Source organism: Brachycentrus maculatus, unplaced genomic scaffold (genome assembly GCF_059751285.1).
Source record: "Brachycentrus maculatus isolate JH-2025_06_01 unplaced genomic scaffold, ASM5975128v1 h1tg000185l, whole genome shotgun sequence".
NCBI lineage: Eukaryota > Metazoa > Arthropoda > Insecta > Trichoptera > Brachycentridae > Brachycentrus > Brachycentrus maculatus.
Genome location: NW_028280936.1, coordinates 293,452 through 309,652, shown reverse-complemented (window position 1 = coordinate 309,652; position 16,201 = coordinate 293,452). Strand labels below are relative to the sequence as shown.

The 16,201-nt window shown below is 33.0% G+C and overlaps 1 protein-coding gene across 1 annotated transcript in view; it reads right to left on the bottom strand.

Moving 5' to 3' along the window:
- The window catches only part of LOC148307899 (neural cell adhesion molecule 2-like), a 151,345-nt gene that overhangs the window by 92,079 nt on the left and 43,065 nt on the right, over nt 1-16,201 (bottom strand). Inside the window, exons 4-6 of the mRNA XM_088262593.1 lie at nt 13,884-13,997; nt 7,117-7,320; nt 5,590-5,735 (exon numbers count right to left, since the gene is read on the bottom strand). Of these exons, the coding sequence (XP_088118719.1) occupies nt 5,590-5,735; nt 7,117-7,320; nt 13,884-13,997 (464 nt within the window). The remainder of the gene's footprint in view (nt 1-5,589; nt 5,736-7,116; nt 7,321-13,883; nt 13,998-16,201) is intronic.

The window sequence follows — 16,201 nt, the reverse complement described above, 5'->3', positions numbered from 1 at the left end:
ATATTATATTTTCATTTCAACAGAAACAAAACAACAACAAAAAATGTCAAGATAAATTACGTTTGGTGGTTCATTTTAAGATTATTTGTTCAAAGGTTGTGTAAATTTTATCTTAAAAACAATATTTTTTAACGAGTCAAAAGTAAACTATTTTGAGTGGTCAAGACTTGTTACAAATATATTTGCTTTATAAAGATATTTGGAATTTTCTTGAGAAAATTGAGATCCTTGTCAGACAACCTTCAAAGGTGGAGTAAATACAGTTTTTCTTACCGAGGTGACAAATTAAGGTTAGGTTCTCATTCGTTTCGGTTATAAGCTCTTTATTAATTATTTGTTCTAAGGTTGTGTAAATTTCTAAAAAACAAAACATTTCAACAAATCAAAAGGATACTAGTTTGAGTAGTCAAGGGTTGTTGCAAGTATATTTGATTAATTTTGGCATTTTTAAACGAATGTCAGAAACATTTATTTGAAAATGAGACGAAACAATTGTCACAAAATTGATTTTAATGAAGAGGCGAGGAATGTTTGCAAAGACAGAGTGGTGTGGCGTTCTATTCTCTCTGCCTACCCCTGCGGGGAAGCGGCGTGATGGTTAGTTAATCAGTTAATTTCATTTTAATGTGTTATTGTTCTTACAATAAAAAACTTAGACGCAAATAATCAGTTTTTAAATGGAGTTCTACAAATTAAACGCCAAATCCATTTATATATTTGCTTTATAAATGATATTTGGATCTTTTACGGCAAAATTGAGATCCTTATCAGACGACCTTCAAAGTGGGAGTAAATATAGTTTTTCTTGCCGAGGTGACAAAGTAAGGTTAGGTTCTCATTCGTCTCGGTTATAAGGTCCTTTGTATTTAAGTTGAAGAATCACGTGAGCACCGCAAACACTTTGGGTGAAAGTGCTAAACAATTTCTCGGAAAGAAGTAAACGAATTTCCCTTTCATTGACCGCAGCACGTAGAGAGAAAGGCGCGTGCGAGGGGGTGAAGAACAACTTGCTGGCGATTTTTATCGTGGGCCGTGCGTTGCGGGTCTACCCTTTGTATAAAAATGTGCCAATTTGTTTGCGCTGAGCCAGCTTCGCAAATCGTTAGTTTACACGTTTACAAGGGCGAAATAAAAATACTCCATTGAGTTACAAAGAAGGAGGCATTTTTCTTTCGCATGCCGAATGAAGTAGCCAAAACGACACCTATTTGCTATGTGCCACGGTGAAGTGTCGGAACATAAATCTCCCAGCTGTGGGAATGCCAAAATATGGACCTCTGATATTATATATCGCTGAGGCAGACACGAGTGTACAATATAAAAAACAGTACATTTTTGCGGTTCAATAAAAAACACATCGGTTTTATTTGTACGTCGAATATAATATTACATTTATTATGACTAATGGCTTGAAGATGAATTCTCTTGTTTATATTCTAGGTGGCAACTGAACGGAAAGTGTCGGGTTGTGGTCCCGTAGTTAGTTGCGCGGACTTTTGATGTGATATCTATTTTTATTGATAAATTTAAATAAGCCGCCTAGGCTCACAGAAATAGTAAAAAATTGAAATATTTTTTATAAAATAAGAAATATAAAAATAAATGTTTTTTTTCTTCATAAAAGTAAATGATAATCCGGAAATAAAAATGTAAGATTTTAGTGTGAAATGTTTTAAATCGCTTTAATCCGGAGGAATTATTATTATTATTATTTTTTTAAATGTTAAATTACTAACAAACTAACCATCATGCCGCTTCCCTGCAGAATGCCACATCAGCCGGTATTTGCAAACAATATTCGCCTTTTCCACATTGATGCATCTCTTTATACAACACACCTGTTGATCTTTCCGACTCCTGACCCGACCACCTTCAATTATTTGAAATATTCGACCATACCAATTTTTTATCGGTCTTCCTCTGTTTCTTTTTCCAACTACATACGCTTCAAAAATTTATTAACTGTTCTTTGTCACTCATTTGATTCACAAACACACCACTTCAAAACACATCTCTTAATTTTATCGATAAAGTTTATCTCACATTCTTTCCTTGTATCACCATTCAAACATCTATCATAGGTCGTTTTTCCGCATATTATTCTAAGAGGTCGCATTTCGACTGCATTAAGTCTTTTTTCATCCTTCTTTTGACAACCCCATGCTTCACTTCCATACATTAGGCCTAGAACCAAAACTCCGTTGTGTACTGCCAGTTTAGCTTTTGCTGATAGAAACATCAAGTGTTCTACATAAATATGTAATTTCATTAATAAATTTCATGCTGGAAAATGTTGACGTCAAAAAGTATTTGAAATACCGAGAATATTAATGGTAATCTCTGTTTAACCATTAATTTTATTTTATTTAGGAAAATTAACAGAGAACACGCAAAACTCTACATACAATATTACAACATAGCTGGGATAGTATTTTTTTATATATATCTAAAGCATGCAAGGTACAAAAATATTACACACTTGTATAAACACTGTAATATGCTAAAGAAAAATAAACAGGAACACTTTTAATTAGACAGGATATGAGGATTTCACAAAGTAAGGACATGTGAGGAAATTATCCTCTAGGGATTCCTACGCCAAAGCGATAGATTGCACAAGTTAGAATGAATACTTCTATCCAATCCCTAGAGCCAAGCCATTGATGCTGTTCTCTCTTTTCTCTCCTTTATGACATACTTTATATTACCTCATTCATATATCAGAAACGTCCTTCACCCCAAGCTTTTTCAGTGCGTATTCTACATCCCATCAAATATATTCTAATCCCAAAACCAAGAATCTGGAGCGTAGGAATGATAACTTAACATTAATATGATAAATGATTGAGTTAACACCGCGTTGATGCGATAGAGTGCTCTCCTTGAGAGGGGTTAAAGAAGAAGAAAGACAATATGAATATAATTTCCTTTTGAACACTAGAAAATTAAACAGTTGATTTTTGTTAAAGTATAAATCCGGGTCTACAAAACAATAAATGACTCATATTATTTTTTGACATCTCATCAAAGATGAAGAAGAATATGGAAGTCTAGGAATTTACGGGGCTGACGACCGTCATAGGCTGGTTTAAGTTATCACTTTACGCGCGTGTAACATTCACCAATTGTACCCATTATTGACAACCACATTACTCAAATTCTTGGAAGTTCTATTTATATATGTACCAATTTAGAAACGTTGTTCTCGAATCAATTGAATTTCACTATAGACATCTATTGGTGAGATAAAAAGAAATGCCCAAAACGCCCGTAAATGCCCAGACTTCTATATTCTTCTTTATCTTTGATGAGATGTCAAAAAATAGTATGAAAACTAACTCCCTTAATTGGAGATAATCCAGATTTGTGAACAAGTATTTGGACACGCTCAAAATGTTGTAAATAAATGACTCTACTGCGATCAGTGTTAAACGCTGCAGCGATACTGATTTTTGGAATTTCTAAATTCAGTCACATCACTCCACATTTTGAATAAACTGCAATGGTAACACTTTCACGAAAGGGTGGAGTATATACTCTATTTATTCATGTATAAATCAATACATATCATGACTCCTGAATATCTAAAACATCAGTGTATTTCGGACAAATTGGTTGATAGACGTTTCACGTTCCCACCGGCTACAACAAATGCTAAGGGTAAAGTAATTCCACCACCAATGAGAAACAGTTAGTAAGATGATCTTTACAAAAAAAATGAAAATCATTTGTTCGCTTAAACATTTCCGCAATATCTTAACCCCAATTTAATTACGTGCCCTCAAGGGTGTTCTTTACGAAAATGGCTCTATATTAACTTTCCAATTTTTTTATATTTTATTATTAAGTCTTGTTCACATATAAAATCAAAATCATCTTATTCGATCGGTTTTTAGGTGTTGGTTTTTAAATGAACGCTTTTGTTAGAAGATTTATTTGATTAATGAATTAATTTAATTCGTTTAAGTATTCTTTTATTACGAAATAAAAGAATACCTAAATGGGCAAATATTATTTAAAGAGATATTTGTAAAATTGTCACATCTCCAGTGAAGATTCTCGATGTTGGTTAATAGTATTAGGAGCGCAGATGTAAGAAGAGGTGTATTCTCTACTCCTCGTACAGCGAGGCTAGATTTATTGCGTTTCTTTCGCGGGGTCCTTTCTCACAAGGAAATTCTAAGCACACTCTTGCTCTCTTCGTAAATTAGATACGAGGAATATTTAAATGCAACTTAGAGGAAGACGTATGTTGTACGCAGATCGCTCCAGTTTGACAGAAAGATTTAAGGGTAATTGCGGGTTTCAGGTGAAAGTGTAGGCAGTGCGCTGAATTCCCTTTCAACTGGGAAGATTTATGAACGCAATAAACATTTTTCTGATTCGCTCTGACTGTATTGTAGGGAGAGGATAAATAAATCTATCAAATAATTAATCTTATTCGGGCTCTGCGGATTTCCGCACAAATATTGGTAGCAGAGTTCTGCGCATATTTGACAAAATATTTATGACGACTCTCCCGTATCGCCTAGCGCAGGAATCAACCTGATGTAGACGGAGAAAAAATAATTAACTTTTATAAATTTATTATTAAAGTTTTTATAATCAAATATTTTTTAGATTTTTTTATTTATGCTTCTGATAATAAACCCAATATGCGATCCTAAACTTTACTAAGAATGAAAAAATGGAAGTATTCAACTTAGTTGTTACTTTTTCTAACCTTTAACGACACTCAATTGTGCATAGGTCACTGCAAAATATTGACGTTTTATTATGTCAATCTTTACTTACACAAGGATAAGGTGATATTAACATGTCTAGGCTATTATAAAATAAGTAAAAATGAGAAACGTTTATATTGACCCTCACTGGGAATCGAACCCGGGGCCTCCAGTATGGTAGTTAAACGTGCTAATTATTACACTACGGAGGGAGAAATAAGGCATCTAAAACTCAATAAACAACACACCGCTCCTCCGCAGGAGTAGGCATAGGGAATAAAACGTCACACCAATCTGTCGTCGCAAACAGTCTTCGGCTCTTCCACATTCATGCATCTCCTCATATAAACGAGTTTATGACAATTATTCCGACTCCTGGCCTGATCACTTTCAAAAGCATCTACTACCCAAAAAATAAATTTTTTATTAATATAAAGCCTCCCTAGAAAAAATCTTAACATCGTAGTCATACAGGAGAAAGTGATCAAGTGCATTTTTTACAAAAACGTAATCATTGACCATTTTATATCTTACTAGCTTAAATCGCCCTGAAAAAATCCCAAAGGATTTCAAACTTGTAAGTTTAATATATTGACTTGCTAAAAATGACTAACTGTATTGATATTTATTTTCTTGCCAACCAAAAGTGCCTCAAATGGCCCTCCGGAACATTTTACGATTTGTTAGTTGGTCACTTTTTCCTGTACGACTACGATATGGTAAAAATACGTTACAAAAGTTGGAGAATTTAATTTGCTGGAATCGCTTATAAAATAATAAACCTCCTACGATACACGGAACAGGAAAACATAACAGTAAAGGAGGTCAGGTTTTACCGATACTTTTGAAATGTCAACTGTCTTACCTTGGTCTTTTTAAGCTGGCGTTTGCCCTTGAACCAGGAGATGGTAGCACTGGGTCTAGCGCCCGCCGATATACATGTCACGGCGTACCGTTTATCTGCCGCCATCGGTGAGTTCGGTTTTTCCATTTCCACCGTCAAAGGACGCACTGGAACGGAAAAAATACATAAAGTGTCTACGATTTTATCAAAATAACCTTTTTCGTAGAGTAAACATATTTTTCCCTCTAGATTCAGATTAAAGTAGGCATAAGAGAATTTATATTATTTCGACAAGCTTCTTACCCATTTAGTCCAGATAGTCAGAATTCTCTTGCGATTAACACTTGGATATCGTGTTTACAGTGAATAAAAATAAGATTTCATTGATTGATATGGCAGAAGCCTTGTGGTGATATCTCTCAATTTTAAAGTAAAATTTCACTTAACGTAAATACCTTTTTTTAAAATTTAAAATCTCGCAAGCGTTTATTTTAGATGCTTGTCTGCAGGTAGGATGGTAAGGATAGGGAAAGTAAATGTGAATAATACATCACAAACACCCAGACCAATTGAAAATAAATCTTTCTTGAATTCATTTTGCAATTGGCGAGAATCGAACCCGCGACGGCAGTTTCGCAGTCGAGCCCGACTACGCCACAGCGCCTACCTGAAATATATTATGATGTATTTCGATGTATTCCGCACTATTTTCAAACACCTATGATATTAATTTATTTTATTATGAATAAAATAATAAATACTTCTTGGTAAATTTTTATGGGTAGCCAAAATATTTAAAAAAATGATATTGGAAATATTCGTAAGAATACTTTTATGCAAAGAATATAAATTATCGTCATTCTATTACGGATCCATTTCACAAGTTGACTAACTAATATCTAACTTTCCATGTCCAGAACGAATGATGAATACATGAAGATATTTCTTCGGTTTATGTCCAGAATAAATGATGAATACATGAAGAAATATCTTACAATTCATATCTCGAACGAATGATGAATACATGAAGAAATATCTTACGGTTCATATCCAGAACAAATGATGAATACATGAAAAAATATCTAACGATTAATGTACAGAATGAATGGCGAATTCATGAAGAAATATCTTACAGTTCATGTCCCGAACAAATGATGAATATTAAAAAAAAAAATCTTACGGTTCATATCCAGAACGAATGATGAATACATGAAGAAATATCTACCGATTCATGTCCAGAACGAATGGTGAATACATGAAGAAATATCTTATGATTCATGTCCAGAACGAATGGTGAAAACATGAAGAAATATATAACGGTTCATATCCAGAACGAATGATGAATACACGAAAAAATATCTAACGATTCATGTCCAGAACGAATGGTGAATATATGAAGAAATATATTACGGTTCATATCTCGAACGAATGATGAATACACGAAGAAATATCTTACGGGTCATGTCTAGAACGAATGGTGAATACGTGAAGAAATTTCTAACAGTTTATGTCTACAACGATTGATGAATACATGAAGAAATATCTTACGGTTCATGTCCAGAACGAATGATGTTTCTTGCGGTTCCACGAGGATGTTATTGGTGGCCTGACAGGTGAAGGTAGACGCCAAGTCTTGTCTGCCGATGGCGGGCCAGGATAGTCTGTTCTCCGTCACGTCCCCCGTGCTGTGCTCGTACTCCACATCTACGAGCACCCTATTCACCAGCCATCGGACTGTCGGTGGCGGTCGACCTGCAAGAGAGTAAAAATATCTATTCAGTTTATAAATGTGTAAATGTGTGTTGCTCTCCTACCCTGGTAGAATTTATAAAATCCTTTACCAATTGTGAGTGTTCGCGTAATGGATTTTTGTCAGACAGGAGGAATATCTAATTTAACATACTCAACCTATAAAGGATTGTATTATACACGTTTTGTGTTTATAACAGCCGATATAATTAATATTTTCATTCATCATTTTCTTTTGGAAAATTCGCCTTCGAAAAATGTTATTTTCGTAAGTTGGCAATGAATGACGTCACAGAAACGATGGATTTATTTTAAGGTTAGTGTCATTGCTAAATTATTGGCGGCTCTATTTGTTGATGTCTATAGTCTACCCTCCCACTCCCCCCTCCCCTCATATTTGTATAACACAAATGGTAGTAGAGTGGTAAACAAACAATCCACACTACTACTATTACAGCTCTATAAACCATAGACAATAAACCATATGAAGTTATAAAACGTTCGATGACGAAAATTTGATGACATATGCGAACGCACGTTTTATTCAAATATCTAATGTTTAAACCTTCATATCTCCCTTCGTTCTCTACAGATTTCAATAAGAATGTCACTGATAGTCTTGTGATTTTTCATTTTAATTTATTAGTCAATAATCACACATCATGATATTTATCCCTTATATACTGGTTTTATGACAAAGAATTAATAATATGTTCTTTAAAAAAAAAGTGTATACATATGTCTAAATATAAAAAAAGGGTTGGATATGTAGTCGTACTGGAGCGATGTGTTGCAATTGCCATCGAATTGATCTTACATCATCTCTCCTCAATTTCTCCATATTATTTATGTAAACATATATGCCCCAGAACTACGAATATATGTTAATCTTTTTCTCATATGTACAAAGTTGTCAAAACATTTGAAAAAAACTTTTTTGTTAATGCTCAAAGATCAGAAGAAGCACTTGTCATTGCAAGTGAGATAAAATTACAAAAGAAACGATAATGAGGTCTTTAAATGGTAATCACACCTTGGTTAACAATAAAACAATTATTTTTATAGCCCGCAAAAAGTCAATTAGAGAGTCGGCGCCGGCGTCGGCTTCCCGGCTGAAAACTTTGTATTCTGATTGAGGACGGCTTCACAAGTACGGCGACATTTAGCGTCGTGAAAATTCAACGCGTCGCTTTCGTCCACAAATGCCCTTCTAGGCGGACCGTGTTCCCTGAATGTAAACGCTTCAAGGGCCCATTGTCTCGGCGAACAAAAAGTCACAAAAGAAGTGTAATGTTCGGCCATTACCTGGAGCGAGCCGAGACTTAGAATTGTGACACGAGCGCCGGTGTAAGAGTGAAAGCGTCTCTATGTGAGGAATTCGCAGAACGCTTTAGAGAAAGAACACCCCGTTATTTCGAGTACCACCATGAATTATGGTGATTTATTTAAAAAATGGGACGCATAACCCATTTTGTCCCCACGGGATGAACCGAAACAAACGACCCAATTATGTAAAACCCCTAAATAATTTATCGGATACGTAAAGGTGAATGTTAGCAATGTGTAATGAAAGCCCTCATTTTAAATTTTCATTGTTATGAGTATTCAAATCTCGACTTATTGTAAGTACTGTCGATTTAATTGTACTGCATGCTTAAAACTCTTTTATTTTATTACTTTTTTTATTAAAACATTTCTCAAGCTTTTGATATGTCAACGCTAACGCTTTTGAATCCTAGCAAGTACCTACATACGAGAACATTGTGTTGTTTTAGTGGTTCATATAATGGACAGTTGGAATTAAAGGAATGAACCAGAATATTAAAAAAAACAACTTATAAATTTTATAATTGATCGTTTTAAAGGTTATGATAAACTAAATTTTCAGTATGATTGAAATTTCATACAGGTACAAAGTCATCTAAAATAAAACCTACTAAATATTAGAAAGAAAAAATTGCAGATTATATTTTCATAGGATACCGTATTACTTGTTTGTTTAATGTGTCATTAAGAATACTCCATTACATAGTTCGTGACTATAACACAATATGAGGAAATGTTTCCACTGAAGTAAGCAGTTTTTTTTATACAAATAATGTAAGATAAAAATATTTTACTAGTTTTTTTCTTTATAAGCATCCAGGCAATTGAATTATGCACGCACATTTAATGAAATTAAACATTACAAATAAATAATTAATGAATTGTGTTTATGCGTATATTTATATACATATATTTTTTAAAAAATATGTACATATATAACTTATAAATAGGTACATGGATAGGTGCCGGTGTACTAAAGTGTGTAAACAAAACGCTGGGAACCTACTAACCGAAGAAAAATTAGGGTATTTCTGTAGGCGTAAATTAATGAGTGTGATAAGAAAGCAATCAGAATTAGGTTAACCCGTTCCCTGGTCTGGGGGTTCCCTAAGGGTAGGTACCGACATAAATATTTAAAGAATAATGTATAAGGGAGTGTGGAGTTATATATATCCTTATACCTACAGGCACATATGTGCATATTTTACATAGCATTGCCTTAGAAATTAATTTGCACCTCAATTTCCCTAACGAAGTAGATGTAAATTGGTATACATAAACCTATTAAATAATTTCTTTACAATTTGCCGTGTAATATTTCATTTGACATTTTGTTAAAGTTTTTTTTTCTTTACCTAAATGTTGTTTTTGTGTGCCAGAGTTAATACAGATGAATAAATATTAAAAACTTGAGCGTATGTATATATATATATATATATTATTTTTTGACATTTCATCAAAGATGAAGAAGAATATGGAAGTCTGGGCATTTACGGGGCTTACGACCGTCATAGGCTGGTTTGAGTGATCACTTTACACACGTGTAACATTCACCAATTCTACCCATTATTGACAACCACACTACTCAAATTCTTCGAAGTTCTATATATATGAACCAATTTAGAAACTTTGTTCTTGAATCACTAGAACCTCACTAGAGACATCTATTGGTGAGATGTAAAGAAGCTTTTTTATTAAGCAGAAACTCTTATATTAGTATGTGAGATCCGAATCCCGGATTATAATCACACACATGAGAAACGCCAGAAAATACCATTTTCATTTTTATTATTAAGCTTATAATTTGACCAGATAATTTATTTACAACATTTTGAGTGTGTCCAAATACTTGTTCACAAAATCTGGATTATCTCCAATTACAGGAGTTATTTTCATATTATTTTTTGACATTTCATCAAAGATGAAGAAGAATATGGAAGTCTGGGCATTTACGGGGCTTACGACCGTCATAGGCTGGTTTGAGTGATCACTTTACACACGTGTAACATTCACCAATTCTACCCATTATTGACAACCACACTACTCAAATTCTTCGAAGTTCTATATATATGAACCAATTTAGAAACTTTGTTCTTGAATCACTAGAACCTCACTAGAGACATCTATTGGTGAGATGTAAAGAAGCTTTTTTATTAAGCAGAAACTCTTATATTAGTATGTGAGATCCGAATCCCGGATTATAATCACACACATGAGAAACGCCAGAAAATACCATTTTCATTTTTATTATTAAGCTTATAATTTGACCAGATAATTTATTTACAACATTTTGAGTGTGTCCAAATACTTGTTCACAAAATCTGGATTATCTCCAATTACAGGAGTTATTTTCATATTATTTTTTGACATTTCATCAAAGATGAAGAAGAATATGGAAGTCTGGGCATTTACGGGGCTTACGACCGTCATAGGCTGGTTTGAGTGATCACTTTACACACGTGTAACATTCACCAATTCTACCCATTATTGACAACCACACTACTCAAATTCTTCGAAGTTCTATATATATGAACCAATTTAGAAACTTTGTTCTTGAATCACTAGAACCTCACTAGAGACATCTATTGGTGAGATGTAAAGAAGCTTTTTTATTAAGCAGAAACTCTTATATTAGTATGTGAGATCCGAATCCCGGATTATAATCACACACATGAGAAACGCCAGAAAATACCATTTTCATTTTTATTATTAAGCTTATAATTTGACCAGATAATTTATTTACAACATTTTGAGTGTGTCCAAAATATAAATAGATGTCTCTAGTGAGGTTCTAGTGATTCAAGAACAAAGTTTCTAAATTGGTTCATATATATAGAACTTCGAAGAATTTGAGTAGTGTGGTTGTCAATAATGGGTAGAATTGGTGAATGTTACACGTGTGTAAAGTGATCACTCAAACCAGCCTATGACGGTCGTAAGCCCCGTAAATGCCCAGACTTCCATATTCTTCTTCATCTTTGATGAAATGTCAAAAAATAATATGAAAATAACTCCTGTAATTGGAGATAATCCAGATTTTGTGAACAAGTATTTGGACACACTCAAAATGTTGTAAATAAATTATCTGGTCAAATTATAAGCTTAATAATAAAAATGAAAATGGTATTTTCTGGCGTTTCTCATGTGTGTGATTATAATCCGGGATTCGGATCTCACATACTAATATAAGAGTTTCTGCTTAATAAAAAAGCTTCTTTACATCTCACCAATAGATGTCTCTAGTGAGGTTCTAGTGATTCAAGAACAAAGTTTCTAAATTGGTTCATATATATAGAACTTCGAAGAATTTGAGAAGTGTGGTTGTCAATAATGGGTAGAATTGGTGAATGTTACACGTGTGTAAAGTGATCACTCAAACCAGCCTATGACGGTCGTAAGCCCCGTAAATGCCCAGACTTCCATATTCTTCTTCATCTTTGATGAAATGTCAAAAAATAATATGAAAATAACTCCTGTAATTGGAGATAATCCAGATTTTGTGAACAAGTATTTGGACACACTCAAAATGTTGTATATATATATATATATATATATATATATATATATATATATATATATATATATATATATATATATATATATATATATATATATATATATATATATATATATATATATATATATATATATATATATATATATATATATATATATATATATATATATATATATATATATATGTGTGAACACATTATTGCATTTAAAATAATTCTGCAACATCAATAAATAATGTCTCGTTTAGCTCAAACAAAAAAATAATCTAGTTATGCCCGCGATATTAATTTTAAAATTTTGTTCGTATTTCTTAAAAATATTCATTTAAATGCACAACTTAATTACTGTGATTCTGTTTTATGTGTATAATACGTTCATTTCGCTGCGGACAAAATATAATTGAATTGTAACAGAATTTTAATAGGCACTCTGTTTTCTGAACCTTATGACAAGCTGGTGGAAGACATTAAAATTTTGTGCATTTAACTTTACGACATTTTTTTATGGTCAAATAAAAAAAACTTTTTAGCAACGAGACATTGTTTTTTAAGTTTTTATATAAAATCTATGGATGAAGTAAAAAATATAAATATACAAAAAAGTAAATTCTTTAATCTTGAAAGTTTTAATATTTATGTATGTAAGTTTATTCATAAAATAAAATAAAAAAAACACGAAGAAAGAATACTCCATTGCTTTGAAATTTTCCCAGATCTATCTGATGATATTTAGGTCAAACGCACGTTGTTAAAATCCGCTAACTTACTATAAATATGTAAAAATACTGTAAATATGTATATTTGTGTATTAATATATCATAAATTCCTTGATGTTTTTTTCAGAGCGATTATATTTATAGATAATATCCATCTTGATTAAAAACAACTCTATTAAGGACAATAAATTATGTGATTTCGTGATATGTTTAAATAAAATATAATAAGAAAGTGTTTGGTTAAATTGAACAATATAAATATTTTTTACCATATCAGATACAGGATAATTTACCCTACGGATGAGATGTCAATATAAAGGTGTCTCAATTAGATTTGAAACATCTATCGTTACTCTTTATACGAAAGAAAACGAAGGTTTGAGCATCCCAGGGCTCACGACTTGCCGTTTGGCTGGCATTTTATAGAATTGTGTAACGTTCACCCTTCTACATTAAAAGAAGGCCAAAATATACTCCTAAAAAATATACGAAACTTATTCAGAATGTATCTCAAATATGTTGAAAAAATTAATAAATGCTTCACCATGTCCTTAAGTGGTGGCACTACAATCAGTCATACTCACAAACGTATCGTAAAACGTACCCACATGTGGAAGATTCTGAGACCATTGTATATATACAGGTTTCAAAAATAAATGCAGTATGGATGTTCAATAATGGACAGGATGTCAGCCAAATACCAGGTCGTAAGCCCTGAGATGCTCTGACTTCCAACTTCTTTCATATAAAGAGGACCAATACATGTTTTATAGCAAGTTAAGACACCTTTCAATTGAAATTTCACTACATAAACTATTGAAAGTAGGTACTCACTTATAAATTAATTTCTAATTTGAATATGTAGACAAGACATATCTCTTATATTGACAATCAAGTAATTATTCTCAAGTTTGCCAGCTTTTGTCACCCTTGAATGAGAGGAAATAGTGGAGTGAATAATTAATTACTTAATTTCCGTCTTACTAAATGAGAATCTCGATTATCTTACCCCCTTGCACTCTACAAGTCAGCAGCAAGTCGTCTCCCTCCTCCTTGGGTCCAATGCGCGAGCCTCCAACTTCTCTTCCAGATCTTTCCACTATGACGGGAACTCCAGGGGGAACTGAAAGAAACCGAGGATTTATATAAATTAGTCTAGATAATTTCTTGATCAGGGAAAAATGATATTTTATTATTTTAATGAAGGTAGATGATTTTTTTGGTCTTTAGCCTAGATAATTTTTTTTTCAGAACCAATCAGATACACACACACATATGGTTAAACATATTAATCAGATTATATGGTCAATGCTTACATTTAAATTCCTTTATATCTTGTTTTATTGTTTGGACATCTTGTTAGTTACTAAAATCCCCACATCGATGCTTATATATAACTTTCTTGTATTTTAGATATTTGGTTATTATATAAAATGGTACTACGTACATGCGTGTATTTTTACAATAAGACAAGTAAGAAAAAGCTAGTAAAATAAATAAAAAGTTATTTATTCTTCTGGAGCTTCTGTTTTGAACTTAAAGTATTTTGGATAATATGAACGGATTATATAGTCAGAATTTTAAAATGATTTTTTTTTGAAAGACTGTCAATAAATTAATCCAATTATCGAAATCGTTTATTCGATCACTTTCATTACACGTTGATGTATAACCCTGTACTGAAATACGTAGCGTTTTTTTTATTCTATTAAACACTCGATTTAAATTCTTATGATGATATATCAAGATATATTAATGAGCATCATCATTCTACTCATGATCTAACATCGGAAATCCAAAAGTGATCATTCAAGCCAGCCTGTGGCGGGTCGTATGCCCTGCGATGCTCCCAGATTACCTTCCTATAAAAAAATATGTTTTGTTTCTCTTGAGACACATTGAATTGAAAAAAAAAGTTTCATCGCAAATTTGAGTCTATTTGACGAATAAGAAAGATATTTTATAATTTTATAATGTTGTAAGTAAAACGACGCGATAATATAAAATAATAAGGATATATTATGATATAAGACAGTGAATTAATCGTGAAGCTTGAATATATATCCCAAACGCTAGGGGGTAGTATTCCCATAAAGCGAATTAAGTTCATTATCATGTACTCCCATATATATGAACGTGCAATAACATTTAAATAAGCTGTGCACTCACTCCTGAGTGGCATTAATATGACTAAGCACCGAGGTATGCAGCGTCCCTTCATTAGCTGGACTCCCCGCGTCATTAACCCGACATGACGTCATCACGGCTCCTAATACCGAGCCACTGCGCTTCCAGAAACGTGCGTCTGTTTGCTATACCGCTCTGAGTGTTACATAAATAATATAGAGAGAAGTACATGAATTTTCCTTTGAGTGAAAATTGCTTTTGTTCCGAGAGTAATGGCGGCGACGTGATATCTACAACCTTCCATTGTTTTATTTATATTACGGAGAGCTAACAGCTAACACATCGCCTTATTTTACATCGCTCGAACCATTTGTTCAACACGTAGTCATGTATCGGGGTAAACTGTACGAGCGAGCTTAATAGTGACAAATCATTAGCATTAAATCACCAGAAAAAGACCCGAAATCAAAACACCGCACCCCAATCCAGGGAATGAACTGGGTTCCGAGATGTCCCTAAAGTAGCTTCAAAGCGTCAGAAAAAGGAGCATTTTTTCCAACACAAATTCGGCCCAGAACATTATACTGTACAATAGGCACATTAATGCGTTTCGTCTGACTTGATAAAATTATGACGATAAGAGATGGAGAAAGCCCGAGGAGGGGATGACTGAAGATCTGATTATCTCGAGTAAGCGTTTAGTATTATTTGTGAACGTTAAAAAGTTACCTTTTGACATTTAAAAGCTTGAATAGACGTGTACATTAAAATAAAGTATGTTTACTCGCAAATACGATTGAATTCTTAAATTTTGATTCGGATAAATATCGTAGGAAGTCTCTCCATAAATATTTTAATGAATAATTTTATTTTAGTATCGTAGAGATAAAAATACTTTAAAAAGAAGTGTTGCAAGCACATTTTCGACCGTCATCCGAACTCAGTGATGCATAGGGCATATAAATACTAAACAGTATCATATTGATGCGTTGCGGATTCTTGGATCTAGGAAGGGAATAAATTTGATTGGAGACTTTTTTTTACAAAAAAAGTGTTAGTTATATTAGTATATTACCACTCACCGGATTTCAATCTGCCGGGTAAGAGACCCGTTTCTTCGTCAGGATAATAGTCCTGACAAAGAGATGGGTGCGTTTTATAACCGGTACAATACAAATATCTCAGAGTGGTTATAAACAA